Below are 13,249 nucleotides of genomic sequence, written 5' to 3'. Positions count from 1 at the left end.
CACTGGGAAGGTACCTGAGGATGGTAACTTTGTGCAAGTAAATATCACTAAGAATAGATAAAAAAAAATACATAGGAAACAAAACTTCAGGTGGTTTTTTGATTCTTGAATTTGAATGTTGTATTGAGGAAACAGGTGTTCATGAATGAAATGAAAATAGAAGAAATGTGTGCAGCATTGAATGGGCTGTGTGAGTCTACTATGAAGTCATTGAGAATCATAGAGCTCAGGTAAATGCTTTACAAGCTTGAGCTCGATCCATAGCCAAAGATGGCTGGAACCCTTTTAAAGGGTTGGGAACTTTTGGAGATTTGTTTGGATGCTTTAAGAAAGTAGGAATGCTGATTTTGTTACGTTTTCTACTAATAGTTATGTTCTATGTTGTTGCTAAATTTTGCATGTGAATTTTTAACAAGCTTTTGGAGAACCGAGATGCATATTGGAAACAACAACTGTGAAATTTGATATGTTGTCACTACTTGACAAATGGAAGGAATTGTAAGGAAAGGAAGGTCTTATTAACTGGCATCCATTTTGTATAATGCCTTTATTTTAGATGTGTGAACAATTTTGTTTCGTTTTTGAGTTTCACTTTGTAAATTCTCTAGTTTCATGATTTGAATTTCTATTCTGATTAAACGGATCTACATTATATGGTATCCCTCAGATATTTGCAGTTTCTGTTCTTCACGTAACTATATTGATAAGAGTGGAATGTTTCATTGGTCATCCTAAGATTAAGCAATGCCTGCTGAGTTTTGTATAACAGTTCTTGTCATGCATTAAACTTTCAGATATTTAGCTTGCACACTTCGGTGTCTGGAGCTTTATTTCTCCCAGGCCTGGTGGGGAAAATATTCAAGGACATTTTGGGCTACAGACATGAAATTGATCCTATCAGTGAGTATTTGTCCCCTGACCTTTTTAATGTGCAAAGTTCAAGCACAATACTTTTATAGCACACCAGTTCTGGGCTCCAAGTACTCTTGAAAGGTTATATCAGCACAATAACATTTTAGAATTACCCAAGGTGACTGCAGTAGCATAAAGTCATACCTGTCATTATTTTTCTTCTTAATTCCATCTATGATAAGGAAAACCAAGTCTGATACAGCCCAGCAGGTGCTGCAGTGTTTATAACACACATTTCTCAAGAACAAAATGACTTTGTCTCTAGGGATTTCACAAGAGCAATTAATGAAAGAAAATCTTCAATAGAATTATTTTTTTTAATTACATTTATTTTTCATTTTCGCAGTTGGTACAATTAAGAAGTAATTTTCCCAACATGCATTCACAGTACAACAAAAGAATTCTGTTTCCTCTAAATTATCGTTAAAAGAGAATGGTAGCACCACAGAAAGCCTGTGAACAGTGACTTCTCACTAGCACAGCATTGGTAGGTGACAGGAGCGTCTTGGCCTTTTACTGCTGGATGCGTCGGATAGACTGGATTTGGAAAGTCTGGGCGTGGGATCCCCACTCTCTCCAGTGCTTATATTCACCTCCATGATGGTCACATTCCAGGATGTACTGGTAGCCACGGTAACCGGGATACTGGTAACACACCCAGCTGTGAGAAAATGAGTATAATGCATTAATACCAAAAAGTAGTCCTCCTTATCTGCACACAGAATTCCTTCATGAAGCACTTTCAAAATATTTGTACATGTGGGCATTGGCTCTAACTCAAATAACAAAGAACTGTTCTTCCCAACAAGGAAATTTAACGAAAACTCTTTTGTAGCAGGAATATGGAGGCTAACATCTCCTGAAAAACTAGGTTCCCATCTGGCATGTGGACCTTCTTGCTTTCATACTTAAATAACCTGGAAGTTGTATGCAGATAAAGAGTTCTGACTTTTCCCTGATTTTCCTAACCTGCATGCTCATTCCCAGTCATTAACTCCAAAACTATTAAAGTGATTTTTCTTCAATGACACTCATTTCTTTAAGAACTGTGACATAAGCCATGTTGTGGAGTAACGGAATCCGTAAAACATATAGCTGGGCACTGAAATGTAACTTAATGGTGGTTGCATTTGCAAAAACAAAGCTATTATTGCATCAGGACTGAGCTCATTCATGATCAGCCCCTTTTGTTCTTTTTTTTAATATGTAAGTTGTCCAACTTTCTTACTTTTTTAGAAGTGCTATTAAACCAAAGTATGACCATGCTTAGTGCTTCAGAAATGATATCTCTTTCTCTAGCTCTAACCAGCTTTCTTCTTAGTGTTTAGTACTTACGCTCCACATTGAACTTTCATGGATCCGACTTCATTGTTCCCCCAGCCCATAGCCTGTAGAGAAGGGTAGTCATCACACATCTCCCACTGGCGCCCAATGAAATTCTCTTTTTCAAAGATGACCAGCTTGGATTCTTTATGGTTCTGTATAGAGGGAAATAAAACAGGTTTATTAATAGATCAGTGAGAATAGTGTGTAAAAATACAGAACAAAAAAAGATATGTCCAATATTATTAGAGTATCATTCATGGTTACTAGTCTAAAGCCGTAATCTCTACAATAGAATGAATTTGGCGAACAATATGTAAACCCTGTGTATAATCACTGTCTAAGTAATTGATTTTTTTGCTTCATTGCAATTCGCCTGATCTTGTCTGCAAATCTCCCCAGATTTATCTTTAATTAAAAAAAAATTCTGACATGGGAAGTTGCAGTATCAATGCAAAATTAAAAATGGTAACGTTTACACAGTTTGGCAGAAATATAGCAAAAGGACTGATAAAAATGGCAAAATTAACTAAATACCCAATTAAAGCAACCACAAAGGATTACACCATGTATAATACTAGATTTAGGGTGTTTTAAATGTTCTTAGAAAGTAATTAAATAAAAGGCAAGAAGTCATTATGAGTGATCTCTATTTACAGACTACATTTCAACTGATCATTCTCAAAAATAAAAGAAAGAAATTGCCAAAGCATAGCTAAATTGTCACATGCTCCACTATGAGGGCTCAATGCACCTGTAAATATTAAAAAGCTATACATAGTAGATGATGGCTCAGAGTCTAATAACAGATCAAGAACCTAGTTTACAGTACACTCAACTATACCACTGAAATGTGGACATTTAAAACAAAGAATTATGGAACGATTTTGTTCTAAAGTCCATTCAGTTTAAACCTGCTAAAATACATTCCAGGTACATAAAAAGCTATTCAAAATCTTGCAGTTTGTTTCCTTGTAAAGCAGCCACAACCTAAGTAGAAAAGCCTGTCCCCTGTCATTATGCTGTAGAAGGCTCTAGCTCCTTGTGTGGAAGCAGTGGTCTCTGTGCAGGAGTTCAGCAGTCAGAGCTCCAGTCAGCATGGGGCATGAGCTTTTCTGACTGAGGAGTTTTAGCTTTGACTCAGCAGGGGCTATGTAGGGAGACCTCCACTTTCACATAGCACATATTTTAGTTTGATGAATCTGAAATATATTCAGCTGATTGAACCTGAGAGTAATTGCGCTCCGAAAGGTAACATCTAACACTGACAGAATCTGTGGATGAATAGTACAGTTATATTTGAAGATGTCTAGTTGTTTCATGTTTGAAATGTTTTGACATCCACCCAAAGCACCTACAATCCCCTTTGCACACTCACAGCAGAACAGATTGGGCGGAAAGACATCAGGCGCTCAATGTGATAGGCATTGCTGCCACTCCAAGCATCCCAACGGGGGTACTCTCCTCTTTCCAGGACAAACTGCTGACCGCAAAAGCTTGTGTGTTCATATCCAATCCATCTGTGGAAGCAAACAGGAGGTAAAATGGGCAATGTGGTATGTAAGCAATGACTACCTTGTCTAAAGGTCCAAGTGATTGCCATGGAGTACATCATTTGAACAGGGCCTCCCACATTCATTTTTAAGGATGGTGTTCAAATCATTAATAAAGGGAACTATTATTTTTTGCTTTCAAGGAGATAGAATACCATTTCAAAATAAGCCTACCTATAACCTAATGAGCACTTCCTAACCTCTCTTGCGCCCAACAGAAGCATTCTCTGTGCCTTGACCCACACAGTACACAATGTAATTATTGGATGTGTTGTGTTTCTTTGATGGGCAATGGGGTTGATCCACTAAAGAATAGAGACGATTTACCTAGCAAAGTGGAAATGGTGAAGCTGTGTTCTATAAAAAAAATTGCTGGAGTTAAGCTTTAATTTTATTGAGGACAATTTGGCATGTTTGCAGGCTGCATAGTAGAACACAGACTGTTAGCCATAGAAAGGATTCCTAGAGGTAGTCGAATCTACTTTGTCGAAATATGTTTTTCCAATAAGACTTTAAAATAAACTTTACTTATGAAATGATACAATATTAACTATCATAATTAATAAATGATCTTTGCTTTTCTGACAACATGGGTAGTTTTAGCAAAGATTAGGAAGCTAATGGATTGAATGGATAAATGAGCACAGATACCTGAACTAGTATTTGTTTTTGCACTCTCAAATATTTATCACAGTTGCCCATGTGATCTACAGTTTTTATTCAAAACAAACTGCACTAATAAACTACATCTAGAAATAAACTAATAAAGTTGTGTTTGGCTACATAAATGACCCAAGAAGTCTTAAAAGTCACCAAGAAGCCATACTTACGCTCCACATTCCACTTTCAGAGACCTAATGTTATCAAAGCCGCACTCCATGATGTTTGCACAGGAGGAGGTGAATTCCATTCTCTTTCCTTGGAAGTTCTCTTGGTCATACACTGTAATCTGGTAGGGAAAAGAGTCATCATTTTACTGTTGCATGACTTTGTAATCATTCCTGTGGCAGGATTTACAAATTAAAAAGCAGCATTTGAAAGCCATGCAAAGATTAAATGTGTGGGATGTCAATAAAAGGGACAAGATAGTACAGGAATCAATATAGTGTGGGTAAGAATTAGGCATCCTTGATTTCCCTGTAGCTGGATCAGATGATACCTATCTTCCACTGGTGTCTGCAGACTATATTCGTACCACCTTGTTACACTGCTATGCTGGAACTTACAGTTCCTCTGTTAGTTGGATGGCTGCAGTTTCTTTGTAGCTGTTAAGTCCATTGTTTAGCATGCATTTGCTGACTTTAGATATCCTAACTGTCATGGTTAGTGTTTGGTGTAGCAGTTGAGCACATCATCCTCTGCAGGATCCTAAGGGTGCTGTTTTTGTGGCTTTTTTCTGCTTAAAACAAATTCAGATAAGGATGATGAATAGATATTTTTATTTTACTGGTCCCATGGTTTCTTGTTCTTGGTGCCAAACAAAAGAGACTATTTTGAGCAGCCAACAAGAAATACAATAAAGTAAACACAAGTGGCTCCTTTTAGTCATTTTTGGTAATACTCTCTTATAACATGATCTCTTTATTGGATTGTGTTCAGGATAAAACTCAGATACAGAACATCTAATCTACATGAAGTCTCAGTGTTCTTCTTTCATTTTAAATAACTGTGTTATTATTCACATCAGCTCCCCCTCATGTGCAATATCTGGATACCTTCCAGGGTCCCAGAGGAACAGGAAGTGGGTTGGTCTGGGCCATTTTTTCAGAGGTGATGTCTTCTGCAAAAAAAAAAAAAAAGAAAACATTTATATCACTCTTTCACAAAATGGGATGTTGTTATCCTATGACCACCTCACCCGTCATTTATATTGTACTATCCTATGTCCAAAACTGTATTCAACAAAAAAACAAATTAAAGTGGATGTCCAGACTTTACCCAGATTTCCCCCCAAACTTCCCTTTCTCCCTTTAAAGCATGTCCCCGCATTATTTTTTTAAAATACTTTATTAATCCCAAAATAGAGTTACATTCAACAAAGACAACACAAAATCACAATAACAAATGAAAAGAAGACACCATAACAGCCCAGGGGCGGACTGACCATTTGGAAACTCGGGCACTGCCCAAGGGCCCGGGATCAGTAGGGGGCTCCATGAGATGCCCCTGGTACCTTTTTCATAGGCTTTTTTGAGTTTGATCAAGGACACAGGGGCCCCATGATCCCTTATTGCCCGGGGGCCCCATGAGTTGTCAGTCCGCCCCTGTAACAGCCATAACAGCCATAAAATTAGCAATAACAGAAAATTAATATATACAATAACCATAAATTAAATTAAGTAAAACTACAAGGGTTCTTCAAAATGTTTCTGCACTTTTTTTTTAACACACACACATATATATATAAAAAAGTGTGTTAACTTCAATATATAAATATATATATATATATATATATATATATATATATATATATATATATATAAAAAGTGCAGAAACTTTTTGAAGACCTCCCGTAAATCATCACTATACTGTAATAAACCATACCATCCTATTGAAACACTACATATAATAATAATGTTTTGTTATTGTAGTGAGAAACAGCTTCAAACATTATTCACTGTGATATCATCACCAGGCTTGTAAATTCTTCCAGGGGCAGCAGCTGGAAGTTCAGGTCCTACTGATGTAGGTATGTCCCCAGAACTACTTCTCTTTTTCACTACACACAGTGTGTGGGCAGGTTCTTGAAAGTAAAAAAAAGCAGCATTGTTTTACTGGGAAAGAAATAAATGTATGTATGTACGTGCAAAAAGAGAGAGAAAGATAGGGAACGTTTTTTAGTCCAGCAGGCTGATAATTCTGATTGGGATTTTACTGCAGCAAGTGTATTGTGTCGTCAGCCCAACTAGAACGTTAGGAGCCCTCTGGCAGATCAACAGGTATTTTTTTGTACTTGCATTTTGAAGAAATATTACATAGAGAAAAATACATGTACTGATTTTTTTTTCTTTACCTTGCCTTTACATATACTTTATGTTTCCTTAAATGGGTTTTGGGACCCTAGACACTAGAACAAGCCCAACACATGTTAGCGCCATTATTTCTATTATTGTTTTCTTATAAGCACATAGTGTTTCCTTTTAATAAAAATAATCCTTCTTTTAGTAGCAGCAGCAAAAGAATGCCTGTATTTACTTTGCTGTCACATCTGTAAATTGGTCTTAATGCTATGCCTAAGGATGTGAAATATTAGTGCTGAGCTGAAAAACAGGCAGCCATCTGTCTCCATAGCAGAAATTAATAAGGAAGACAAATATTAAAGGATTTGAGGTTCTTCCAGCTTAACTTTGTGAACTATGACACAGCTACTGTACTTACAAATGGATGATGAAGACAGTGTACTGCAATCTTTCAAACAAATTTCATTAGTTATAATGGAGAGACATGCATTCTCCTTTAGCGTCAATCATTTCTGATTGCTCTCTGGATAATGAAAAGGGTGCATGGCTCCCTTATATATAGAAGAAGCATGTCAGGGAAATAAAGTGATGTATGGGTTTCTATTTCTACCAACATTTACGGCATTTGTCAGGTACTTGGCTAAACCATTCTTTAACTTTCCTTCACCACCCTTTCACGGAATAGTCAATACCCCCCCCCCCCAAAAAAAAAATATATATAATTAAAATTTTGTCATTAAATGGCCACATTTAAATAAAGTCAAATTCTAGACAAAAGCCTAAATAGCCTTCAGCATCTAACTTACATGTAGCACACCTGATCGGCTCATGGTGCTGACCCTTTTTCTCTCAGTCTACTGTACAAGGGATAGCATGAGCCTGATATCAATACGGATTTAGGTACTTATACTAGCTGCTTTTGCCAATAGAATGTATGATTTTTAAAGGTATCATAGCATGTAGTAATCTTTGCTTCCAATGTCACAATACAGATAGTCCAGGTTGATCATCAGGCATTTACTTAATTAGAAAATCAGTAGCTACAAGACCAAGAGTGTCCCTAAGATTAGCAATTATATTTATGTATGTAATCTGTAAATGTTTAGCTTCGCCTTATGTTCCTTCCATCTAATATTTCTTCGACCTATCTATTTATGACTATGTATTTCTATGTCTGCTTTTAACAGAGAAACATACATACATTCTTTGTTTGTAGATTCTTTTTTGAGAGAGACCCCCTATTCTGTATATTGTACTAGATCCTGTAGACAATGCATCTTAATTTGTAGAACTGGGTCCTTGGTGGAGCTGTGCACTCACCTCGCTCAGTCTGAACTGCTGGGATCTCCATCTGGCACTCGCCTATTCCATCCATCCATTCACGGGGTTTATATAGGGAGATGAGCCACAGGTCTTAATGCCAGCTTTTCACCTCGTGTCAGCACAATGCGGTCTGTGCTATTGTCCCCCGCTGATCCCAGGCCTCCTGTATATTGCTATCTGCATGACTGAGTTACTGTCTATGACTTCATTTCTCTGTCCACATTTTACCACTTTTGTATACATTTTGTATATATAAAAAGTTGGGACATACCACATTTATTCATTTATGAATATATATATATAAAATTAATTTTAAAAAATTGACCCCCACTGAGAATAGAGGTCACACAAAGAGGTTACCTCCACATAAGGCCATAAATCTGTAGTCCAGCAGGCAGGATTTCGGTACCACAGAGGCATGTGTTATTAACTCAAATAGGATGTTAGTGGCACACTGGCTGTCTGGCAGTATTAGGTATTTTTATGTACTTTTAGTGTTTTAAAAGTGTAATTGTGGGGAAATGTGCATGAATTACAGACATTTACTGCATATGTAGTGGAGGATGCTGGCACAAGTTTCCAGGGTAGTCTGTGGGCTGTGTATTGGCAGATATGTTAAAAATGGGGACAGCATAAATAAATCAGTCACAGAAACTATGTTACTCTATGCAGTTCATGTAGTAATAATTAAAGCAGTGAGTATCTTTATCTGAGCAAATGGAAAACACAATTTAATTAATTGTTAATATTCAGAGCAAACTCACCCATCCATCCATGTCTTTGTTTTATTTTATTGAGAAATCACTTTGAAAAACACCCTCCTAACAATTCTAGCTGTGAAAAGGGCAGATTCATGTAGTATTTATTTACTAGAATCCATATGCCTTTAGCTCAGGCATGCAGGGAGGAAGGTGTGCCTAGCAGGGATAGCCCCTCCTCCCCTCCTCCAGATGAAAGAAAAAATTGCCATGAAGACTCCTGGGACGTGATAGACATCAATTTGGTCTACACTAGAAACTAGGAAGCAACTGAAGAAATGTAAATAAAAAACATTGCCAAATCTAGCATAATAAGAAATATAAATAGTTCATCTTGACTGAAAGAGTAAACTTTCACTTTAAGAACACAGGATTGTCATAGATGGACATTACACAATATGCATTTCATTGAATCAGTAGATGTTTTTGAAATTGTTGAATCAAGAGGGATTGTGCCTATGGTTTTACACAAATAGTGTGAGGTTATTCTGTAATTCCTTACAGCATGTTTATTACATGTTGAAATCTATAAAGATAGGCCATGAATCATTTGTCAGAGTCAGGTCCACCCAGGTCATATGTACCATAAAGTGTTTAAGGGCTAATGCTTAAGAGCCATGTCATATTCACTCTGGTGGCACTTTACCAGCATTAGAATCAGGAACACTCTTGCTTTAATTGCTTTAACCACATGCCGCCCAGCCACTGTAGAAATACGGCGGCAGGGTGGCACGGCTGGGCAAAAACACGTTTTAAAATGTGTGTTTGGAAAACAGGTAGGGGGCGCGTGTGAGGTGCGCCGCCGCCCTACCTGTCCCGCTGATCACAGCCGCAGATGTCAGTCGCCGGGTCACAGCCGGTCGTTACCGGCTATGTCCCGGCGATTGGCGGCAATCGCTGACAGAGAGCACAGCTGCAGTAGCTGTGCTTTCTGTCAGTTCCCTGACAGCTCCAGGACACACTGATCGGGACAGAAGAGTTTCTCTCTCCCGATCAGCGGTGTTCCCTGCAGTACACACCCCCGCCCCCTAGTAAAAAACTTCCCTCACACAGTTAACCCTTTCCCTGAATAATAAACTTAACCCCTTCCTCCCCAGTGCCATTAGTACAGTGTCAGTGTTTTTTTTTTTTTGCACTGATCACTGTATTGGTGTCACTGGGGATGTCAGTGACCCCAAGTCAGTATCCCCCAATGTCAGAATGTCCGCTGCAGTCCCGCAGTCCCGCCATAAGTTGCTGATCGCCGCCATAAGTCGCTGATCGCCGCCATTTTTAGTATAAAAAAAAATTAAAAATCCCAGTATCTTTCCCGCCATTTGTAAATGCTATAACTTTCATGTAAACCAATTAATTTACACGTATTGGGTTTTTTTTTAGCAAAGACATGTCGCAGAATGCATTTTGGCAGAAATTTATGACAAAATTTTTTTTTACTGGACATGTTTTATAGCAAAAAGTCCAAAATATTGTTTTTTTTCTTCAAAATTGTCAGCCTTTTTTTTTATAGCACAAAAAATAAAAACCGCACAGGCGATCAAATACCACTGAAAGAAAGCTCAATTTGTGGGAAAAAAAAGGATGTAAATTTCATTTATGTACCATTTTGCATGACCGCGCAATTGTCCGTTAAACTAGCACAGCACTGTATAGTAAAAAAATGGCGTAAATTGCAGTATCTATACCATAGTTTGTAGATGCTATAACTTTCACACAAAGCAATCAATATACACTTATTGGGATTTTCTTTACCAAAAACATGTAGCAGAATACATTTTGGCCTAAATTTATAACCAACTTTGAGTTTACTATATATTTTATATAGCTGAAAGTAAAAAATATCGTTTTTCTTCAAAATTTGTGGCCTTTTTTTGTTTACAGCCTGAAAAATAAAGAGCGCACAGGTGATCAAATACCACCAAAAGAAAGTTGTATTTGTGTGAAAAAAAGGACGTAAATTTCATTTGGGTGCAGCATTGCATGACCACGCAATTATCAATTGAATTAGTGCAGCGCCGAGTAGCAAAAAGAGGCCTGGTCATTAAGGGGGGTAAATCCTCTGGAGGTCAAGTGGTTAATAACTAGTGGAAGTCACTTTTGCTGCTTAAAACACAATAAAACACAGTAGCTGACATGGGAGCAGGATTAGAGCATCATATAACTGGTACGGGCAGCAAGAAAGCCACTGCATTGCTTAATATAGATTGTTGTTGATTCTTGTGTGGATGTAGTCTGGATGATCTGGGGTGCAGTAATAAAAGAAAGGGGAGCATACTGTTAATACAACTTTGTTTTATCCCCTCTACCTAGCTCCACCCGTTTGTTATCATTGGCTGTGTATGAGTCACTGACAGTCTGTCATACTGTAAGATAGTACCACCTGCCATTACTTATGGGTGGTGCAGAGGCAGTGCTGGAGTGATCAGAAAATGCTAGTTCCCCGAGTCTCTACATGGCTGCAATGAAAACTGTATGTATTAGTCCAGTGTTTCTCATTTTCAGTCACGGCACCTTATCAAGGTATGAAAATCACAAGGCACCACAGTCCCAAACGGTATTTATTGTGCTGAAGGACACTGACATTTGCATTGGATGATGATGTCATCCTCTCTTTGGTGCCACATTGGGCACGATCAAAGTTCCCCCTTCATATCACAGTCCCGCCACCACAACAGAGTCAGCCTCTTCACATCAGAGTCCTGCTTCATATCATCCCCCTTCTTATTAGACTCTCTCCCTTAACATTAGGGTTCCCCCATTACATCAGCGCTCCCCTTTCACTTTAGAGACCCACTATCATGGAAGCTGCAGCATTATTGCAGGGGGCAGGGGATGGAGCAGATTTAGACAAAAGCAGGACTTCCATCCTCATAAGAATCCCCACTCTGAATCAATGTCATCTGTTTCAGTAAAGATGGGCCAGCCACCAGCACCTAAGGAACAAAAGACACTGGGCATCCTGGTTGCCCCCTGAAATCTGTGGGGGCACAATCCACCACAGGAGCCCCCTAGATCTGGCCCTGATGCATTGTCAAAAACAAAATTGTCCTGTGAGATGGATGGCTTCTAAGGAAGTAGGAAAAGAAGGAGTCCCAAAGCAAAAGTACAATTTATGTTTACTTTTTTTCTTTGTTTTTGCATTCACTGGTGATCTACACAAATGTCACAGTGGCTAAATGGTTATCACTTCCATCTAGCAGCATTAGGTTTATTGGTTTGAATCCCAACCATGGTACTACCTGTGTGGAGTTTACATGTTCTCCCTCTGCCTGCATGGATTTCCTTCCACACACCAGAGACATGCTGGTAGTTTAATTGGCTCCTATCTAAATTGGCCCTACCAAGTGTATATATAAATGTGAGTTAGGGACCTTAGGTTGTATCCTCCTTGAGGGTTATGGAATATACAACATATATGTAAAGCTCTGTGTAAATTGACAGCTCTTTATAAGTACCTGTCATAAATAAATAATAATCTATAGGTTATTAACCTGTATTTTATGATGCCGTGGATGGATTCAATAAATGTTTAAATAAAAAAAAAACTGTAGTGATAGAGACTGATAGGATTTTGAGAAGGAGGTCTCAAGACTCTCTGTAGACCTCATAGTGTGCAAATATTTTCTTTCCTTCTAGTGATGATAATTATGTACAATATATATATGTACAGTCAGGTCCATAAATATTGGGACATTGACACAATTCTAACATGTTTGGCTCTATACACCACCACAATGGATTTGAAATAAAACGAACAAGATGTGCTTTAACTGCAGACTGTGAGCTTTAATTTGAGGGTATTTACATCCAAATCAGGTGAACGGTGTAGGAATTACAACAGTTTGCAAATGCGCCTCCCACTTGTTAAGGGACCAAAAGTAATGGGACAATTGGCTTCTCAGCTGTTCCAAGGCCAGGTGTGTGTTATTCCCTCATTATCCCAATTACAATGAGCAGATAAAAGGTCCAGAGTTCATTTCAAGTGTGCTATTTGCATTTGGAATCTGTTGCTGTCAACTCTCAAGATGAGATCCAAAGAGCTGTCACTATCAGTGAAGCAAGCCATCATTAGGCTGAAAAAACAAAACAAACCCATCAGAGAGATAGCAAAAACAATAGGCGTGGCCAAAACAACTGTTTGGAACATTCTTAAAAAGAAGGAACACACCGATGAGCTCAGCAACACCAAAAGACCCGGAAGACCACGGAAAACAACTGTGGTGGATGACCGAAGAATTCTTTCCCTGGTGAAGAAAACACCCTTCACAACAGTTGGCCAGATCAAGAACACTCTCCAGGAGGTAGGTGTATGTGTGTCAAAGTCAACAATCAAGAGAAGACTTCACCAGAGTGCATACAGAGGGTTCACCACAAGATGTAACCATTGTGAGCCTCAAAAACAGGAAGGCCAGATTAGAGTTTG

General features: G+C 38.3%; 1 protein-coding gene across 2 annotated transcripts; it reads right to left on the bottom strand.

Moving 5' to 3' along the window:
* Positions 1 to 1,220: 1,220 nt before the first annotated feature.
* CRYBA1 (crystallin beta A1) lies at positions 1,221 to 8,123 on the bottom strand. Of its 2 annotated transcripts, XM_089682878.1 has the most exons (7): positions 8,069 to 8,123; positions 6,421 to 6,531; positions 5,504 to 5,568; positions 4,619 to 4,737; positions 3,614 to 3,755; positions 2,248 to 2,390; positions 1,221 to 1,573 (listed from the first exon to the last, which is right to left on the bottom strand). In XM_089682878.1, exons 1-7 carry the CDS (start codon positions 8,121 to 8,123, stop codon positions 1,426 to 1,428), a joined length of 783 nt encoding a protein of 260 aa, XP_089539004.1. In that variant the 3' UTR covers positions 1,221 to 1,425. The 2 variants fall into 2 exon arrangements, with proteins under 2 accessions (XP_089539004.1, XP_089539005.1); XM_089682879.1 differs by lacking the exon at positions 6,421 to 6,531.
* Positions 8,124 to 13,249: the final 5,126 nt, after the last annotated feature.

The sequence above is a fragment of the Staurois parvus genome, unplaced genomic scaffold (assembly GCF_062004578.1).
Source record: "Staurois parvus isolate SC_StPar_1 unplaced genomic scaffold, SC_StPar_1.0 ptg000299l, whole genome shotgun sequence".
Taxonomy (NCBI): Eukaryota; Metazoa; Chordata; class Amphibia; order Anura; family Ranidae; genus Staurois; species Staurois parvus.
The sequence above is the reverse complement of the archived record's forward strand: the minus strand, read 5'-3'. Positions and strand labels throughout refer to the sequence as shown.

Excerpts from the sequence above, each read along its gene's own strand:
- CRYBA1 (XM_089682878.1), bottom strand. The coding sequence starts at position 8,123 with ATGGATGGAATAGGCGAGTGCCAGATGGAGATCCCAGCAGTTCAGACT. Across the intron at positions 6,532-8,068 it reads AGCAGTTCAGACTGAGCGAG|AACCTGCCCACACACTGTGT; the intron begins GTGAGTGCACAG and ends TTTACTTTCAAG. Across the intron at positions 3,756-4,618 it reads CTGAAAGTGGAATGTGGAGC|ATGGATTGGATATGAACACA; the intron begins GTAAGTATGGCT and ends TTGCTTCCACAG.